Source organism: Mizuhopecten yessoensis, unplaced genomic scaffold (genome assembly GCF_002113885.1).
Source record: "Mizuhopecten yessoensis strain PY_sf001 unplaced genomic scaffold, ASM211388v2 scaffold9293, whole genome shotgun sequence".
NCBI classification, from domain to species: Eukaryota; Metazoa; Mollusca; class Bivalvia; order Pectinida; family Pectinidae; genus Mizuhopecten; species Mizuhopecten yessoensis.
The window spans coordinates 38,674-53,379 of record NW_018407975.1 but is presented as its reverse complement, the minus strand read 5'-3'; the positions used below and the strand labels follow the sequence as shown (position 1 = coordinate 53,379).

The 14,706-nt window shown below is 36.5% G+C and overlaps 1 protein-coding gene across 1 annotated transcript in view; it reads left to right on the top strand.

Annotated features, from left to right (window-relative positions):
• LOC110457664 (receptor of activated protein C kinase 1) overlaps positions 1 to 6,572 on the top strand; it is a 10,893-nt gene extending 4,321 nt beyond the window's left edge. The window contains exons 4-7 of the mRNA XM_021509021.1: positions 523 to 618; positions 2,361 to 2,471; positions 2,808 to 2,948; positions 6,269 to 6,572. Coding sequence (XP_021364696.1) covers positions 523 to 618; positions 2,361 to 2,471; positions 2,808 to 2,948; positions 6,269 to 6,448 — 528 coding nt within the window. The 3' untranslated portion in view covers positions 6,449 to 6,572. The remainder of the gene's footprint in view (positions 1 to 522; positions 619 to 2,360; positions 2,472 to 2,807; positions 2,949 to 6,268) is intronic.
• Positions 6,573 to 14,706: the final 8,134 nt, after the last annotated feature.

Genomic DNA, 14,706 nt, shown 5'->3' with positions numbered 1-14,706 from the left:
GGGGGGGGGGGGGGGGGGGGGGGCAAATAGTGTTGCCCATGTCTGTCCTGTCTCATCCATGACATTTTCTAGTGAGTATTCGGGGATAATCCAGGAGTGGACCATGTAGCCATTTACCCCTCTGTGTTCCAACTTTCTATAGCTTTAACATAGAATGGCTCCTCATTATTTTGATATTGACAAAAAAAATGCTGAAATGGCCCACTACTCTAAAATTCCAGGATTTTCCCTGGGTATTGAGGTAAGATGTCTTCAAGATATTGATAATGCATGTACAATATCGGGGATCAATCTAGACTTGATTCACCACCGTTTGTGGGTAGTTTCCCCTACAGAAGAAAAATCCCGTTCTTTGAAATTCCCCTATATTGTCACTGGATTGTAGTACTTTGGTACCTGTTGTAATAATGTAATAGTTTCAATAAACTGAACATTTATAATAATAACAAACATTGAGATGTTCATTACTAAATATCTGCCTGTTCTCGGTATGTGTTTGATTTTGCTAATTTTTATTTCCAGGACGAAGGTCATTCTGACTGGACATCATGTGTGAGATTCTCTCCCAACACCTCCAACCCCATTATTGTCTCCAGCGGCTGGGACAAGATGGTCAAGGTAAGTAACTCCAATTTTTGTAACATTTAGTGTAGCCAAGTCAAAACATTGTGCTTACTTTACACCCAGAAGTATTGTCTATATATGGTTGTGTAAGAAGAAAAAAGACAGCTAGTAGTTTGAATGTTGTAATATAGTATCAAATTTGGGTTTTTCAAAATCCATTGATAGCGTCAAGGATTTCAGTTTTATGAGATTAAAAAAATTCCTTCAGTCGTTACTGGAATGAAATTGTATATGCAAGAATGATGAGATTGTTGAGCATTGGGCAATGATACTGATGATTCAAATGCTTATGCTGACTTGCATACTCAGTGGGTTTTTTGGCCTGATGTACAGCCGTCCAACGGCTGCTTCCCCTAGTCTGATAATTACGTATTTTCCCAAAATAAAAACAGATTTCCCAAATAGAATACCTGTTAATTTAGTCTTTGTTTGCTTATTGTTGTAATCTATGATTTTATCAAAGCACGTCCAAAGTGTATGTTAAAATACATTTTGAGTATGAAGTATGAAGGTGTTTTATGCGATTGTGATCCTTTTCTGATGCATCTTTGCGACTATGGGGGCAGTTCAGGGGACTTCTGTAATGGTCCTCCATTACAATTAGTACTTGTTGCACATGTTTCAAATAGATTTATCAGAATTTGGATGTTCCGATTATAAACCATAATCGTTCATCAAAGTAAAGAAGTTTTCTGATAATCAATTATGATTTCCGCTTCAGATTCCCAACACTAATGGTGTTACACATATCCTTGTGGAATGAAATGTGCAGCCGTTTTTCAACTTACGTAAATTGAATTTCTTGAATTGTCTGTCGAACTATAACCAAGATAGTTTGGAATTTATAATCTATACATATTCATTACTGGAATGAATTAGTACTGCAAGAATGATGAGATTGTTGAGCATTGGGCAATGATACTGATGATTCAAATGCTTATGCTGACTTGCATACTTGTGTTACACATATCCTTGAGGAATAAAATTTGCAGCCATCTCCTAAAGTTTTGTAAATTTAATAACTTTAATTGTCAGTCCAGCTAGGGAATTTATTTTCTTGCATGCTAGACCAAGATATCCGCATTTCCAGCGGTGCTGGAAAATTCTATCCGACCCACGGGTCTAGATCGCTTACACGCGCAGACTGGCGGAGGAATTACAGTGACCTTTCGGGGTCACGCTATTGTTCGCGACATCATTTTATGACGTTTTTGGGTCAGTCAGGGTCATTGGCGTCGCTAACAATTGCCATCCGGGGTTCATATGCAAATGAGAAATGTGCGGACAGTTTACAACTTAACTAGAAGAGCAGCTGTTTTAACGGGTTTTAGGTAATAAGCAAGAAATAGAATCCATCCCTGATGCAAGGTATGGATAAGGTTATTCAAACCAAAGGGATATAATATTGAGCAAAAGAAGCCTCAGGTCTCCTGCTCAATATTTTATCCCTTTGGTTTGAATAACCTTATCCATACCTCGCATCAGGGATGGATTCTATTAATCTATACATTTTACTTGGTCATGACCAGAACGAACAAGTACTGCAAGAATGATGAGATTGTTGAGCATTGGGCAATGATACTGATGATTCAAATGCTTATGCTGACTTGCATACTTGTGTTACACATATCCTTGAGGAATAAAATGTGCAGCCTTAAAGTTTTGTAAGAAGGTTACTTGAAATACCAGTCCAACTAAACCAAGATTTCTACATCGAGAAATTATTTTCTGTACAGGTGTGGAATCTAACCAACTGCAAGCTAAAGACCAACCACATTGGCCACGCCGGTTACCTTAACTGTGTGACAGTCTCCCCTGATGGTTCTCTGTGTGCTTCTGGAGGAAAGGTACAGTATAAAACAAAGAAATTGATTGAGGTTTCTCTTTTAACTGTTTGTCACTCCTTGTATTGATGTAAAGGAATGTTTGAGTTCTCTGTGCTTTGTTTTCTATACAGGTCATCTTCTGTAAACATGTTTTTGTGTTTGAAGGCAGTACACTGTCATGACTTGAATCTAAAACTTGTTGTGAATAAAAAAAAATTGCATTCTTCACATTCCTGGAAATGAAAATATGATCTACAAGAAAACATTTAAAAGGTCTTGCACATTGCATTGTTTCTTTCGAGTTCAATCACTTTTTGTGTTTCGAATTGTGAATGTGGTTTGTCTTGTTGCTTGTAGGATGGACAGGCCATGCTCTGGGATCTGAACGAGGGCAAACACTTGTACACCCTTGATGGAGGAGACACCATCAACTCGCTCAGCTTCAGTCCTAACAGATACTGGCTGTGTGCAGCCACAGGTTCCAGCATCAAGATCTGGGTAAGATTTGTAGTAAAATGATCTGACAAGGACGCATCCAGTTTAAAGAAAACATTTTTTACTTCCCTTTTACCCTTTGTATCATAATCCTGCTTTTCTGGATTTGTGACAGGGGGAACATTTACCAAGAAATTGGGTTTGTGTGTCGAATAAATGGGATAATTTCTGATCAATATATTCAGGTTTCTGCTTTTTAAAACGAGGCTTTTTGTAGTGCATTTCAAATCTGAAGATGCAAGTATTAAAATAGTACATGCAAGAATGATGAGATTGTTGAGCATTGGGCAATGATACTGATGATTCAAATGCTTATGCTGACTTGCGTATCTGAAATCTATAAAGAGAAATTGTGTTGATGAGCAAAATATTGATCAGAGAACTTTTGTGATTTGTCATTTACATAAAATGTAATTCAAAGTTCCACTGGGCCAAAATAAAAAACATGTTTGTTTCCCCTCGCCCCGACTGGGTCAAAAATGAGCCCCAGAGTTGAAAAATTATTTGCCCCCAAAAATAGGGGGAAAATAGGTAAATCTTTAAAAAAATCTTCTTCTTCTCAACCAATAGAAGGATTTTGACCAAATTTGTCCTAGAGCATTTTTGGACAAACGGAGGATGTGGCCCCTCTGGGGGCGGGGCCCAATAGGGGAAATAGAGGATTTTTTTCTCCTACTATACAAGTGAAGGGATTTAAACCAAATGCAGTCTGAAGCATGATTAGGGACAAAAGAATCAATTTTGTATAAACTGAGGTGTGTGGGCCCCCTTTGGGGCAGATGGGTGGGGTCCATTAGGGGCAATAGAGGAAAACATTAAAGATCCTTCTCTTTTTGTACTAATGAAGGCAGGGACTAATCTAGCCTATTTTTGCTGCCGTTAAATGGCACTTTCCCCTCGAGAAAAAGGTACCAAATGTGTATTCCATCATTGCTGTCAAGCGCACAAGTGACCCGATTTACGCATGCGTAACATTGCGGAAAATTGCATCTTGAAAAACATAAAGATAAAATCAACCAGACATCATGTCGCACAAGGAGGGTTTTTACGTGTAAAAATTAAGAAAGAAAGATGTAATAGGGAATCGTAGTATATATGCAATGTTTGCCAAACAGGCAAAAGGTCGGACAGAGTCGGAAATTGATACACATCCCCCAGACAGCAGTGAACATGCAACTACGTCGTCGAGTGCAGCGATGCCCGACGTGACGTTACTGTAGACATAGTCTAGGCGACAGTACCCTAATCGGATCACCAAACTATCATTTTATTAAATCATTGAACAAATCCCTAGTAGGAATTGTATTCATTTATGGTTGTATCAAAGGAAAAATATCTGAGTGTTCTTACAAACGAAATTAGCACCCGGGGCTCACTTGAGATATTTATAAAACGTTCTGAAGTCATCAATCATCGTCTCCGGTTTTGCGAATGTCGGAACCCAAATCGGATCAAGGCTTGAATTTTGCAGTATCTTACGCTTCAAATGAATATTTTTTGTCAGCATATTAACATTTTATGATGACCTTTAGAGTTTATATGACAAAAAGGATTTCTATAGTGAGGATTTATTTTGACATAAACGTTTCAATACAGAAATGTACGAGTTAAAATATACATGGCTATATTATAGTTATGTAAACAGGCTATTTTTGCAAAATTTGTGAACATTACTCAGGTTACAAAAAATTAACTTCGTTGTTGGGACTGGTCTGCTTTTTGGGTGACCATCATACAAGACGTCTAGAAAGTCATGAAAATGAACACATTCACAAAAATGCTCCCCAGTGATCAAGTTCATAGTGTATCCATGTCATTTTTTCCTGGTCTTTTTATTCTAAGAAATAACAGCTAGTACACATACATAATATAAACAAACATCGAGACAGTCCGATTATGCATCTTTCCCTTATTAGGGGGGAAAATCCCCTTTTTACAGCAAGGGCACTTTCCCCCATAACCTAGATTAATCCCTGGAAGGGATTTTGACCAAATTTGGTGTGGAGCATCATTGGCCAAAGGGTTCTCGGTTTTGTATAAACGGAGGGTATGGTCCCCCTGAGGGCAGATGGGCTGGGTCAAATAGGGGCAAAATAGGTTAATCTTCTTCTCAACCAATTGAAGGATTTTGACCAAATTTGTTCTAAAGCATCTTTGGACAAAGGAGCCTCAAGTTTGTATAAACGGAGGGTGTGGCCCCTCTGGGGGCATAGGGGCGGGGCAATAGAGGATTTTTTTTCTCCTACTATACAAGTGAAGGGATTTAAACCAAATGCAGTCTGAAGCATGCTTAGGGACAAAAGAATCAATTTTGTTTAAACTGAGGTGTGTGGACACTTCTTTGGGGCAGATGAGTGGGGCCCATTAGGGGAAATAGAGGAAAACATTAAAGATCCAATGTCCTTCTGTACCGTTGAAGGGATTTTAACCAAACTTGTTCTAGAGATTTATAAATGGAAGATTTGTCTGAAGCATGCTTATGGGAAAAAACTCAATTTGTTTAATTTGTATAAAAAGGTGCATGTGAGGCCCAGTAGGGGAAATAGAGGAAAATTGGGACATAACATGGGAAATCATTTTCTTGGTGTCTTTCCAACCAAAACAGATTTGTATGTAGTTCTTCTCACAACTTTGTTTCTTTTACTCCTTTGATAAACCTGTTTGGTACTCAGCAGGTTTTAAATTGAAAAATAAAATACCAGGTGAGCTATTAGTGCCCCTGGGCCTCTTGTTTTTTTTATTACTTTCACGATAAAATCGGCAATGTGGTGCCCTAAAATGAAATGCGCGCTGGCCTGAGAACCAAGTTATCAATATTTTTTGGCCTTGTGCACATTTGAAAAATAAAGTAAATTAATTTATATTTCAATAATTAATTCAGCAGTGGTGTCCCTTTACATAGAAATCAATGTAGCAGCCTAAGGGTTAATAAAAGCTTTAATAACTGTCAAATCAGAAAGAAGTAAATATACACTTTAATGCTACATTAGTTTTATGCACTAAATGTGCATATTTTGATTAGTGCTTGAAAGCAAAAGGATTGATAATCTAAATAAATACACTCAAATTGGGCACAAACAACTGATAAGTGGCCTCCAGTTGGAAAGGGGGAAAAAGTACCTGCGGCGCCTGGTCTGTTTACAAAGAGTCGACCCGGGGGAGGGGGAAACAGACATTCTTTTAAATGTGGCCCTGGAGAGAAAATTCTGGTAAATTTTGTGGTTGATGCATGATTAATTTTGGTTTTGAAAAATGAGTATCCTTTTTGAAATGTAATGGAATTCTTTAGTAGTTGTTCATTCTATGCAATTTTTGATTTGCAGGATTTGGAAGGCAAGGTTGTGGTTGATGAGCTGCGACAGGAAGTGATGTCAACCGGCACAAAGGCCCATCCTCCAGACTGTATTTCACTGGCTTGGTCCTCAGATGGACAGACACTGTTTGCTGGTTATACGGATAATCTGATCCGTGTGTGGCAGGTCTCAATGGCAACAAGAAGTTAACTGGCAAACAGTCCTCTATGAAATTCTTGACTTTAAACTATGTATTGTCGAACAGGCAACATCGCGCAAGCTCATTTGCGACAGTCCTCCAATAAAGTGCTGCCATGGAGAAATTACTCTTGTATCTTTATTTCTTTCCTTATTTTTGTACCAGATTGTTACACGACATCAGTGCTTTCACTGAAAACATTCTTATTATTGAAATGAAAAACAACTAAACCCAGAATTCATGTTGGAAAACATTTTAAGTACAACACATATGTTTAAATCTTTTAACCCTTTGAGTGCTAGTCACAACTATAGTTGCACATTCTATAAAATAGTATTTTATATGGTCAACAGCTAATCGTGTTGATTAAAATTATATCAAATAACAATTTCCATTGGTATTAATATGTTTTAATATTAACACAAGTATTATTTTTGCAATATTTTTACTAACATTGTCACTTATGAAGTTATATCTAAATTTGAACTGCAGTGAAAATTAAATTTTCCTAATTAATTCAGCACTGATTGGTTACCGTCTGTTATTTTAATGTAGCACTCTAAGGGTTAATAGGTTCTTATGAATTAAACACTGATATTCTGCCTGTAGTTGTATTTTAGTCCACTTTTAAGATTACAAGTGTGAGATTGATACCAGGTGAACGATTCGGGCCCAATGGGCATCTTGTTCCTTAAAATAGTGCCCGATTCATACTCGGAACGTTTTGAGGTTATATGTAATTCCCTGGTAAAATTTGGAACACCATTAGCTTTTATGCTATTTCTGTTTAAAAAGGAAATTGATATCTGAGTTTTCCAAAGGATTGTAATTAGCTCCTGGTATATTCCGACAGATGCATACACTTAACAGCCCAAGACAACAGAGGTCAAAATCTGGGACTGAAATTAAGTCCCAATGGGCGACTAAAAATCAATAGCGCTTTTGAATTTATTTTATTCATCTTTCATCAAATACAATGTACCAGCAACATCCACTGGTCTCGCACACAGTAACATAAACAACACTAAGATGATGTCACATAACACAGTATTTCTGAATACCCAGGCAGGCAGTCATTTGGTCGGTCTTAGGTGCCGTACCCCATGTAAAATCAACCTGTTGAGGACGCTTCAAAAAAAGTTTCTTCTCCTTAGCAGAGATTTGACTCGTGTCTTGAAGACGTTCTTATCCAAAGTTGATCAAGTTAAAAATATTCGAGGGAAATTGGCTTAAATTTCGCAAAATAGTTTATTTGCATACATATGTAACTTGTAATAAATAAAAATCATATGGAAATAATTTATTTTTTTATTTTTATCTCAGTTGTACTTTTGAGGTCAATTCTCTCAAACATACTAAAAGATTTATCTACTGTAGTTAACTTTCATTCCTCAACAGAAACGCATTATGCATGTACACATACTGCAGTAAATATTTTCAAACTTTATCATATTTTGGAATCAACTAAAAAATCTTAAGAGTGAAGAAAGAATTTAATGGAATAATAGCACATTATTAAAATAAAAAGAATATAAAACATTGGTCTTGAATTAAAACACAAAAACAGAACAGCAATAAATATTGAAGGGACATTTTTGCAGAAAAGCATGCTTCCACAAAAATCAGCAAGTATAATTGCTTGTGTGCAATTTAATTGTAGGAATCGCATGAAAGAACTAGCGCTATCGTAATGTTAAACTTTTCAACTCTAAAATATGCGCCAGCGCATTTACGAGTAAACTACAGAAAATTATAATAGTTCATAAAGCATATATATATTTACAACTACATTTTTCTAATTCACAGAAATATTTTTTAATCCCAAGTCTGACATAATGAAATATATAATTGTATATCATCAGTTATAAGTACCTTCATTATGACCACAGCCCTCAAAAGACAAGCTGATAACAGGAATATTTAAGAATCTATGTACGGTAACATAAAACAAATCTAGGCAAAATCTTAGTTGGTTTCTAAGAGTAAAACAATACCATATCATTTAAAATCATAGAATTACTTGCATAACAGTTTACAGTCTTAATGTGCATGGCTTGCAATAATATTTGTGTCGACTGGAAATGCTATCCAAGTGAGATTAATTTGATCACTGTACTAAGGGAGACAATTTTAATGCTTACTATAATTACTTCCCTTTGGTCTAGATTGGTAAGGCATGTAATGACTTGAAAGTTAAGTAGCTTAATTCACCGTTTCGAGTTGTTGCTTACAACATTGATAGTGTCATATTACATTTGGCCTCAGTTTGCCAAATATTTCTAAAGGAAATTTTTGATCAAAGATTTTCCATAGAATAGCATTTGTAAAGCCGAGAAAAAAATTCCTTATAATTTTTCCAATTCAATTTAAGTTTGTTTTTTAAATCTAGGAATATCCATCAAGCTGGGGCTTGAACCTATTTATTAACCATTGCAGTAAGAGGCTTTTGTTCTCCTGGTCAGAAAAAATGTAAATAGTTGACCTGACCGATCATGTTGCTACCACAACTGTAAGCTACATATATATACAAGAGGCCCATGGGCCTTAACGGTCACCTGAGTCCTACAATATTTATTTTTGTTGTTGAAATATGTACCAATTTGATTAAAAAATAGTATAATGTTAACTTAACTTTGTCAGGACCATGAGCTGATCATTCCTAGACCAATTTTAAGTGAGATCGGCCTATTAGAACTAAGTAGCAAAATAGCGGCCATGGCAGCCAAATTGTATTTCTGATTGACCCGAAAAATAACAACACTTTGTCAGGACCATGATTCGATCATTCCTACAAAGTTTCAGTTCAATCGGCCAAGTAGAACTTTACTTTAAGTTTGAAATAGTTTTTCAAAATGGCAGCCGTGGTGGCCATATTGGATTTCTGATCGACCCGAAAAATAACAACACTTTGTCAGGACCATGAGTCAATCATTCCTACAAAGTTTCAGTTCAATCGGCCTAGCAGAACTTGACTTTAAGTTTGAAATAGTTTTTCAAAATGGCGGCCGTGGCGGCCATATTGGATTTCTGATCGACCCGAAAAATAACAACACTTTGTCAGGACCATGAGTCGATCATTCCTACAAACTTTCAGTTCAATCGGCCCAGCAGAACTTGACTTTAAGTTTGAAATAGGTTTTCAAAATGGCGGCCGTGGCGGCCATATTGGATTTCTGATCGACCCGAAAAATAACAACACTTTGTCAGGACCATGAGGCGATCATTCCTACCAACTTTCAGTTCAATCGGCCCAGCAGAACTTGACTTTAAGTTTGAAATGTAAAATGTTAACGGACGACGGACGACGACGGACGAAAACGGATAGCAATAGGTCACTTGAGCTAAAGCTCAGGTGACCTAAAAATCTACATAGCTGGCACCTCTAAATGCAAATAAATATATTTGAATATATATTAATTTCTCAGCCCCGTTATAATGCCAAATCTATCTTGGGACATAAATGGTGGCAGTGCAACAAGGGTAATATTCTCTGCTCAAACTGTATAGTATGTAATACGTTTATAGGTGTCCTAACATCAGTCTGGTAAAATGTCATGTTGGAGAAGTGACATTAAATCCAATAAAAAATCATTTAATATAAAGAAAAATTATGGTAGAAAATGTAAAACAATGAAAAAAAGACGCAAAAATACTGAAAATTGTGGATTATATAGAAAATACTGTCGGATACGATTACACAGTAGTAAACTGGTCATCAGAGGACTAAGGATGAAAGATATTTTGGATTAACGTTATTCATTTCGGCATAAAAACAAAAGACAAGCAGGACACAACACTAAAGAAACATTTTTTTTTTTTTAACTTTGCACATTGATAAATATTAAATTCCTATTCCTATAACAGTTATATTTATTAGCTGTCTACATCCCCATCCAGGGAAGAAAATTATCAAATGGGTTTGGGTTTAATACAGGGTCAGTTCTGTCCAAAATGGGTTTGGGTTTAATACAGGGTCAGTTCTGGCCAACATGGGTTTGGGTTTCAAACAAAATCCGGCAGCAACAGCAGGAAGATTATTTAAAGTCAAAAGTTGTCATCTGATGTGTTTGTTCATAAACTGATCTAGGATCTCACGAATACGCTGTTTTCATGGTAATTTTCGGACTCTTCTACCTAATATATATCATGTCAACATAATATACGATGACATATGCCCATGTAAACATGTAAACATATATACAATGACATGCTCATGTAAACATGTCAACATATATACAATGACATGCTCATGTAAACATGTCACCATAATATATGATGACATATGCTCATGTCAACATATATATGATGACATATGCTCATGTCAACATATATATGATGACATATGCTCATGTCAACATATATACAATGACATGCTCATGGAAACATGTCAACATAATATATGATGACATATGCTCATGTAAACATGTCACCACAATATATGATGACTTATGCTCATGGAAACATGTCAACATAATATATGATGACATATACTCATGTAAACATGTCTACATATTATATGATGACACATGCTCATGGAAACATGTCAACATAATATATGATGACATATACTCATGTAAACATGTCAACATAATATATGATGACACATGCTCATGTCAACATAATATAAAACTTCGGTAGGTCATGATCAGTAGGCAGGGAAAATGTTTTTCTTATTAGATGTATTTATATACCAGTAGTTATCTCGACAAAGGTCACATATTTATATACCAGTAGTTATCTCGACAAAGGTCACATATTTATATACCAGTAGTTATCTCGACAAAGGTCACGACTTCAACAGTGCATTCCTAAAATTGGCTTGAAAACTTTAAGATGGATCAGTAAGGAAAACTGAAACACCCAGTTTATTTTTGTAGTCCAAGGTTATAAGCCCTAAGTCAGGACTAGGCCGACTATACTTTCCAGATGTAAAATGGACTCTGCTAGACTAAAAAAATCTGTTCAAATTTTTTACATTTAATATATACATGGTATATGTATAAGCAAGGCAGCAACTAGCTCCCAGAACATGGAGCTATATCATTAAACAAATATAAATAGTTTGGCAAAACCTCTAACAAAACATGTTAAGACTGAAATAGTGTTTACATTAAATACAAACAGTAATCATAATCACAATATAAAATTAATAATTTCTCTCTGTAAAAAATTATAAATATCACATACCATGCCAAATCCTCTCTCCATTTCACAAATGCACTGCATTCTTACCATATATCCTAAACATGAACATTTTCGCTGGGGTCTGACTTAAACAATTTCACTTATAGAATGTGTAATTTATTTTCCAAGCTGTCTTACTGATTTATAAAAGAGGGAAAATTAGTAACATAACACTCTAATCAGCACGAATATACACTGCACAGACATTTCCACAATTTATTTTTAACTCCTTCACCCCAAAAGACAAATTTGAACTCTTCTAATTCAAATGTTTGAATAGTTCATTTTGAAATTTTACGGGTGAATGTGTTAAAGGTTGTTACACAAGCAGGTAATCTAAAAGAATCGAACACAAAATAAGCACAAAGTTCCCCATCCTTGAAATTCTAGGGGTTGCGCTCACTTGCGTTTATTGCACCCCGGGAATATGTCACGAAGAATTTGAAAGCTGTGTACCTGCCACCTTGTGGATGGTACAGGTGGACTATTTTGATCCTTTTTTGTACATCAAAAGAATCGTGGGGCAGTGTAAAAGTACAAATTGACAGACTTTGAAGTAAAATGTCACTGTAAGGTATCAGCTTAGCGATTGGTCAGGTTGTGTTTTTTACCTGAAACCAATCAAATCACTAACCACCTGCCTCCAATTTTGTCATGACATATTCCAGAGGTGCCGTGAAAATTACCTGTGGAATTTTAAGGGTGAAATTACCCCCGCACGTAAATTTCCATGTTTATAGAATATTATATGAACAGGTAACCTAAACCTCTCCGATACAAACATTGTATCGTATGAAACCTGAATATTAAATACATGTAACTCCATTTCAACAACTGCATTATACATGATTAATTAGTCATCATACTAATATGTGGAATCAATGTTTCCCTCCTACACAAGTTTTGTCAAAATTCATGCATATTTTACCATTCTTCTGTCCACCTATCAGCCAATCAAAAACATATCCAATAGCCATCAGAGTAGTTTTCGATACCCGTTTCATAACGCACTTAATTTACATAACATCAAATTGCAAAAAATGTTCTTTATGAAAGTTCGGTTAATTTAACAATGTTTATACACAGCATCAGTCATAAGTATTAACAGTGCTAATAAAATGATGATAAATTTGGAGAGCTGTCCGTCAACAATTTCTTTAAACGACTTCTTCTTAACCACTGATTGGAGTTTAACTAAATTTGACTGGAAGCATCCCTAGGTGGTGGGGATTCAAAATTGTACAAATGGTGGGGCTAAAGGGCAGACCAAAAGGGGGCAATTTAGCTATATTGCTATAAAAGACTTCTTCTGTAGAACTATGCCATGGATATCGATCATATTTTGTCGGAAGCATTCATGGGAGGCAGGGATTCAAAATTGTACAAATGGTGGGGCTGACCCCCTGGGCTAAGGGGTGGGGCCAAAAAAGGTTTATTATTTGGAAATGGTTGAGATCCCCACCATATAACCATAGAGTATAAAGAGAAGAATGCACATTTGCTTCAGGATGGCCCTAGGGTCTGGCCCCACCCTTGGAGACATAGTCCCTGGGTCATAACTTTAATTAATACGGTTGAGATCCCCACCCCAAAACTATATATACAATTGTTGGGCATAAAGAGACGAATGCAGTCATTATATTAGAATTGACCCCAGGGTCTGCCCACCTTTGCAGACTTAACCCCTGGGTCATAACTTTGAAACAGTTGAGATCCCCACCCCAAAACTATATATACAAATGCTAGGCAAAAAGAGACAAATGCAGTCATGATATTAGAATTGATCCTGAGGTCTGACCACAACCCTAGGGACCTAGTTTCTGAGTCACAGCTTGGAAACAGTTGAGATCCCCACCCCATAACCATACATAAAATTGCTGGGCATGAACAATCTAATACAGATATGCTACAAGGATTGGCCTTGGGGTCTGGCATATTCTCTTGGATCTCATTCGGAGAATATTTTGCCATGATTGCTTAGATATCCAGGTGAGCGATACAGGCCCTCTAGGCCTCTTGTAATCTTAAAAGTGGACTAAAAATACAACTACAGGCAGAATATCAGTGTTTGATTCCTAAGAACCTATTAAAAGATTGAAACACATGACGCCTGTGACCTTGAATGTCGAAAAAGGACATTAGGTTGAACAGAGTTTATAGTCTTCCAACCCAGCTTGCTTCTGGCAAAATATCATTACCCTGGACCTTTTGGTTATACAGAACAAATCATTTAAAGATTTAAACATATATTGACCACTGTGACCTTCAATATGGGCAAAGGTCATTCACTTGGTAGTCCTTCATTCCAGCATGTTAATGACCAAATATCACCCTTGGCCTCTGCTTATTAAGAAGAAGTCGTTTTAAAGTTTTTAACATATTTGACCCCTGTGACCTTGTATATATGTCAAGGTCATTCATTTTAACAAACTTGGTAGTCCTTCATCCCAGCATATTACTGGCATTATCCTAGGCCTCTTGGTTGTTTAGAAGAAGTTGTTTAAAGGTTTGAAACATATTCAACACTTGTGACCTTGAATATAAGTCAAAGTCATTCATTTGAACAAACGTGGTAGCCCTTCATCCCAGCATGCTACAGGCCCAATATCAGTACCCTGGGCCTTTTGGTTATTGAGAAGAAGTTGTTTGAAGATTTTACAATATTTGACCCCTGTGACCTTGAGAGTGGGTCAGGGTCATTCATTTGAACAAACTTGGTAGCCCTTCATCCCAGCATGCTACAGGACCAATATCAGTACCCTGGGCCTTTTGGTTATTGAGAAGAAGTTGATTGAAGATTTTACAATATTTGACCCCTGTGACCTTGTGAGTGGGTCAGGGTCATTCATTTGAATAAACTTGGTAGCCCTTCATCCCAGCATGCTACAGGACCAATATCAGTACCCTGGGCCTTTTGGTTATTGAGAAAAAGTTGTTTGAAGATTTTACAATATTTGACCCCTGTGACCTTGAGAGTGGGTCAGGGTCATTCATTTGAACAAACTTGGTTACCCTTCATCCCAGCATGCTTCAGGCCCAATATCAGTACCCTGGGCCTTTTGGTCATTAAGAAGAAGTTGTTTAT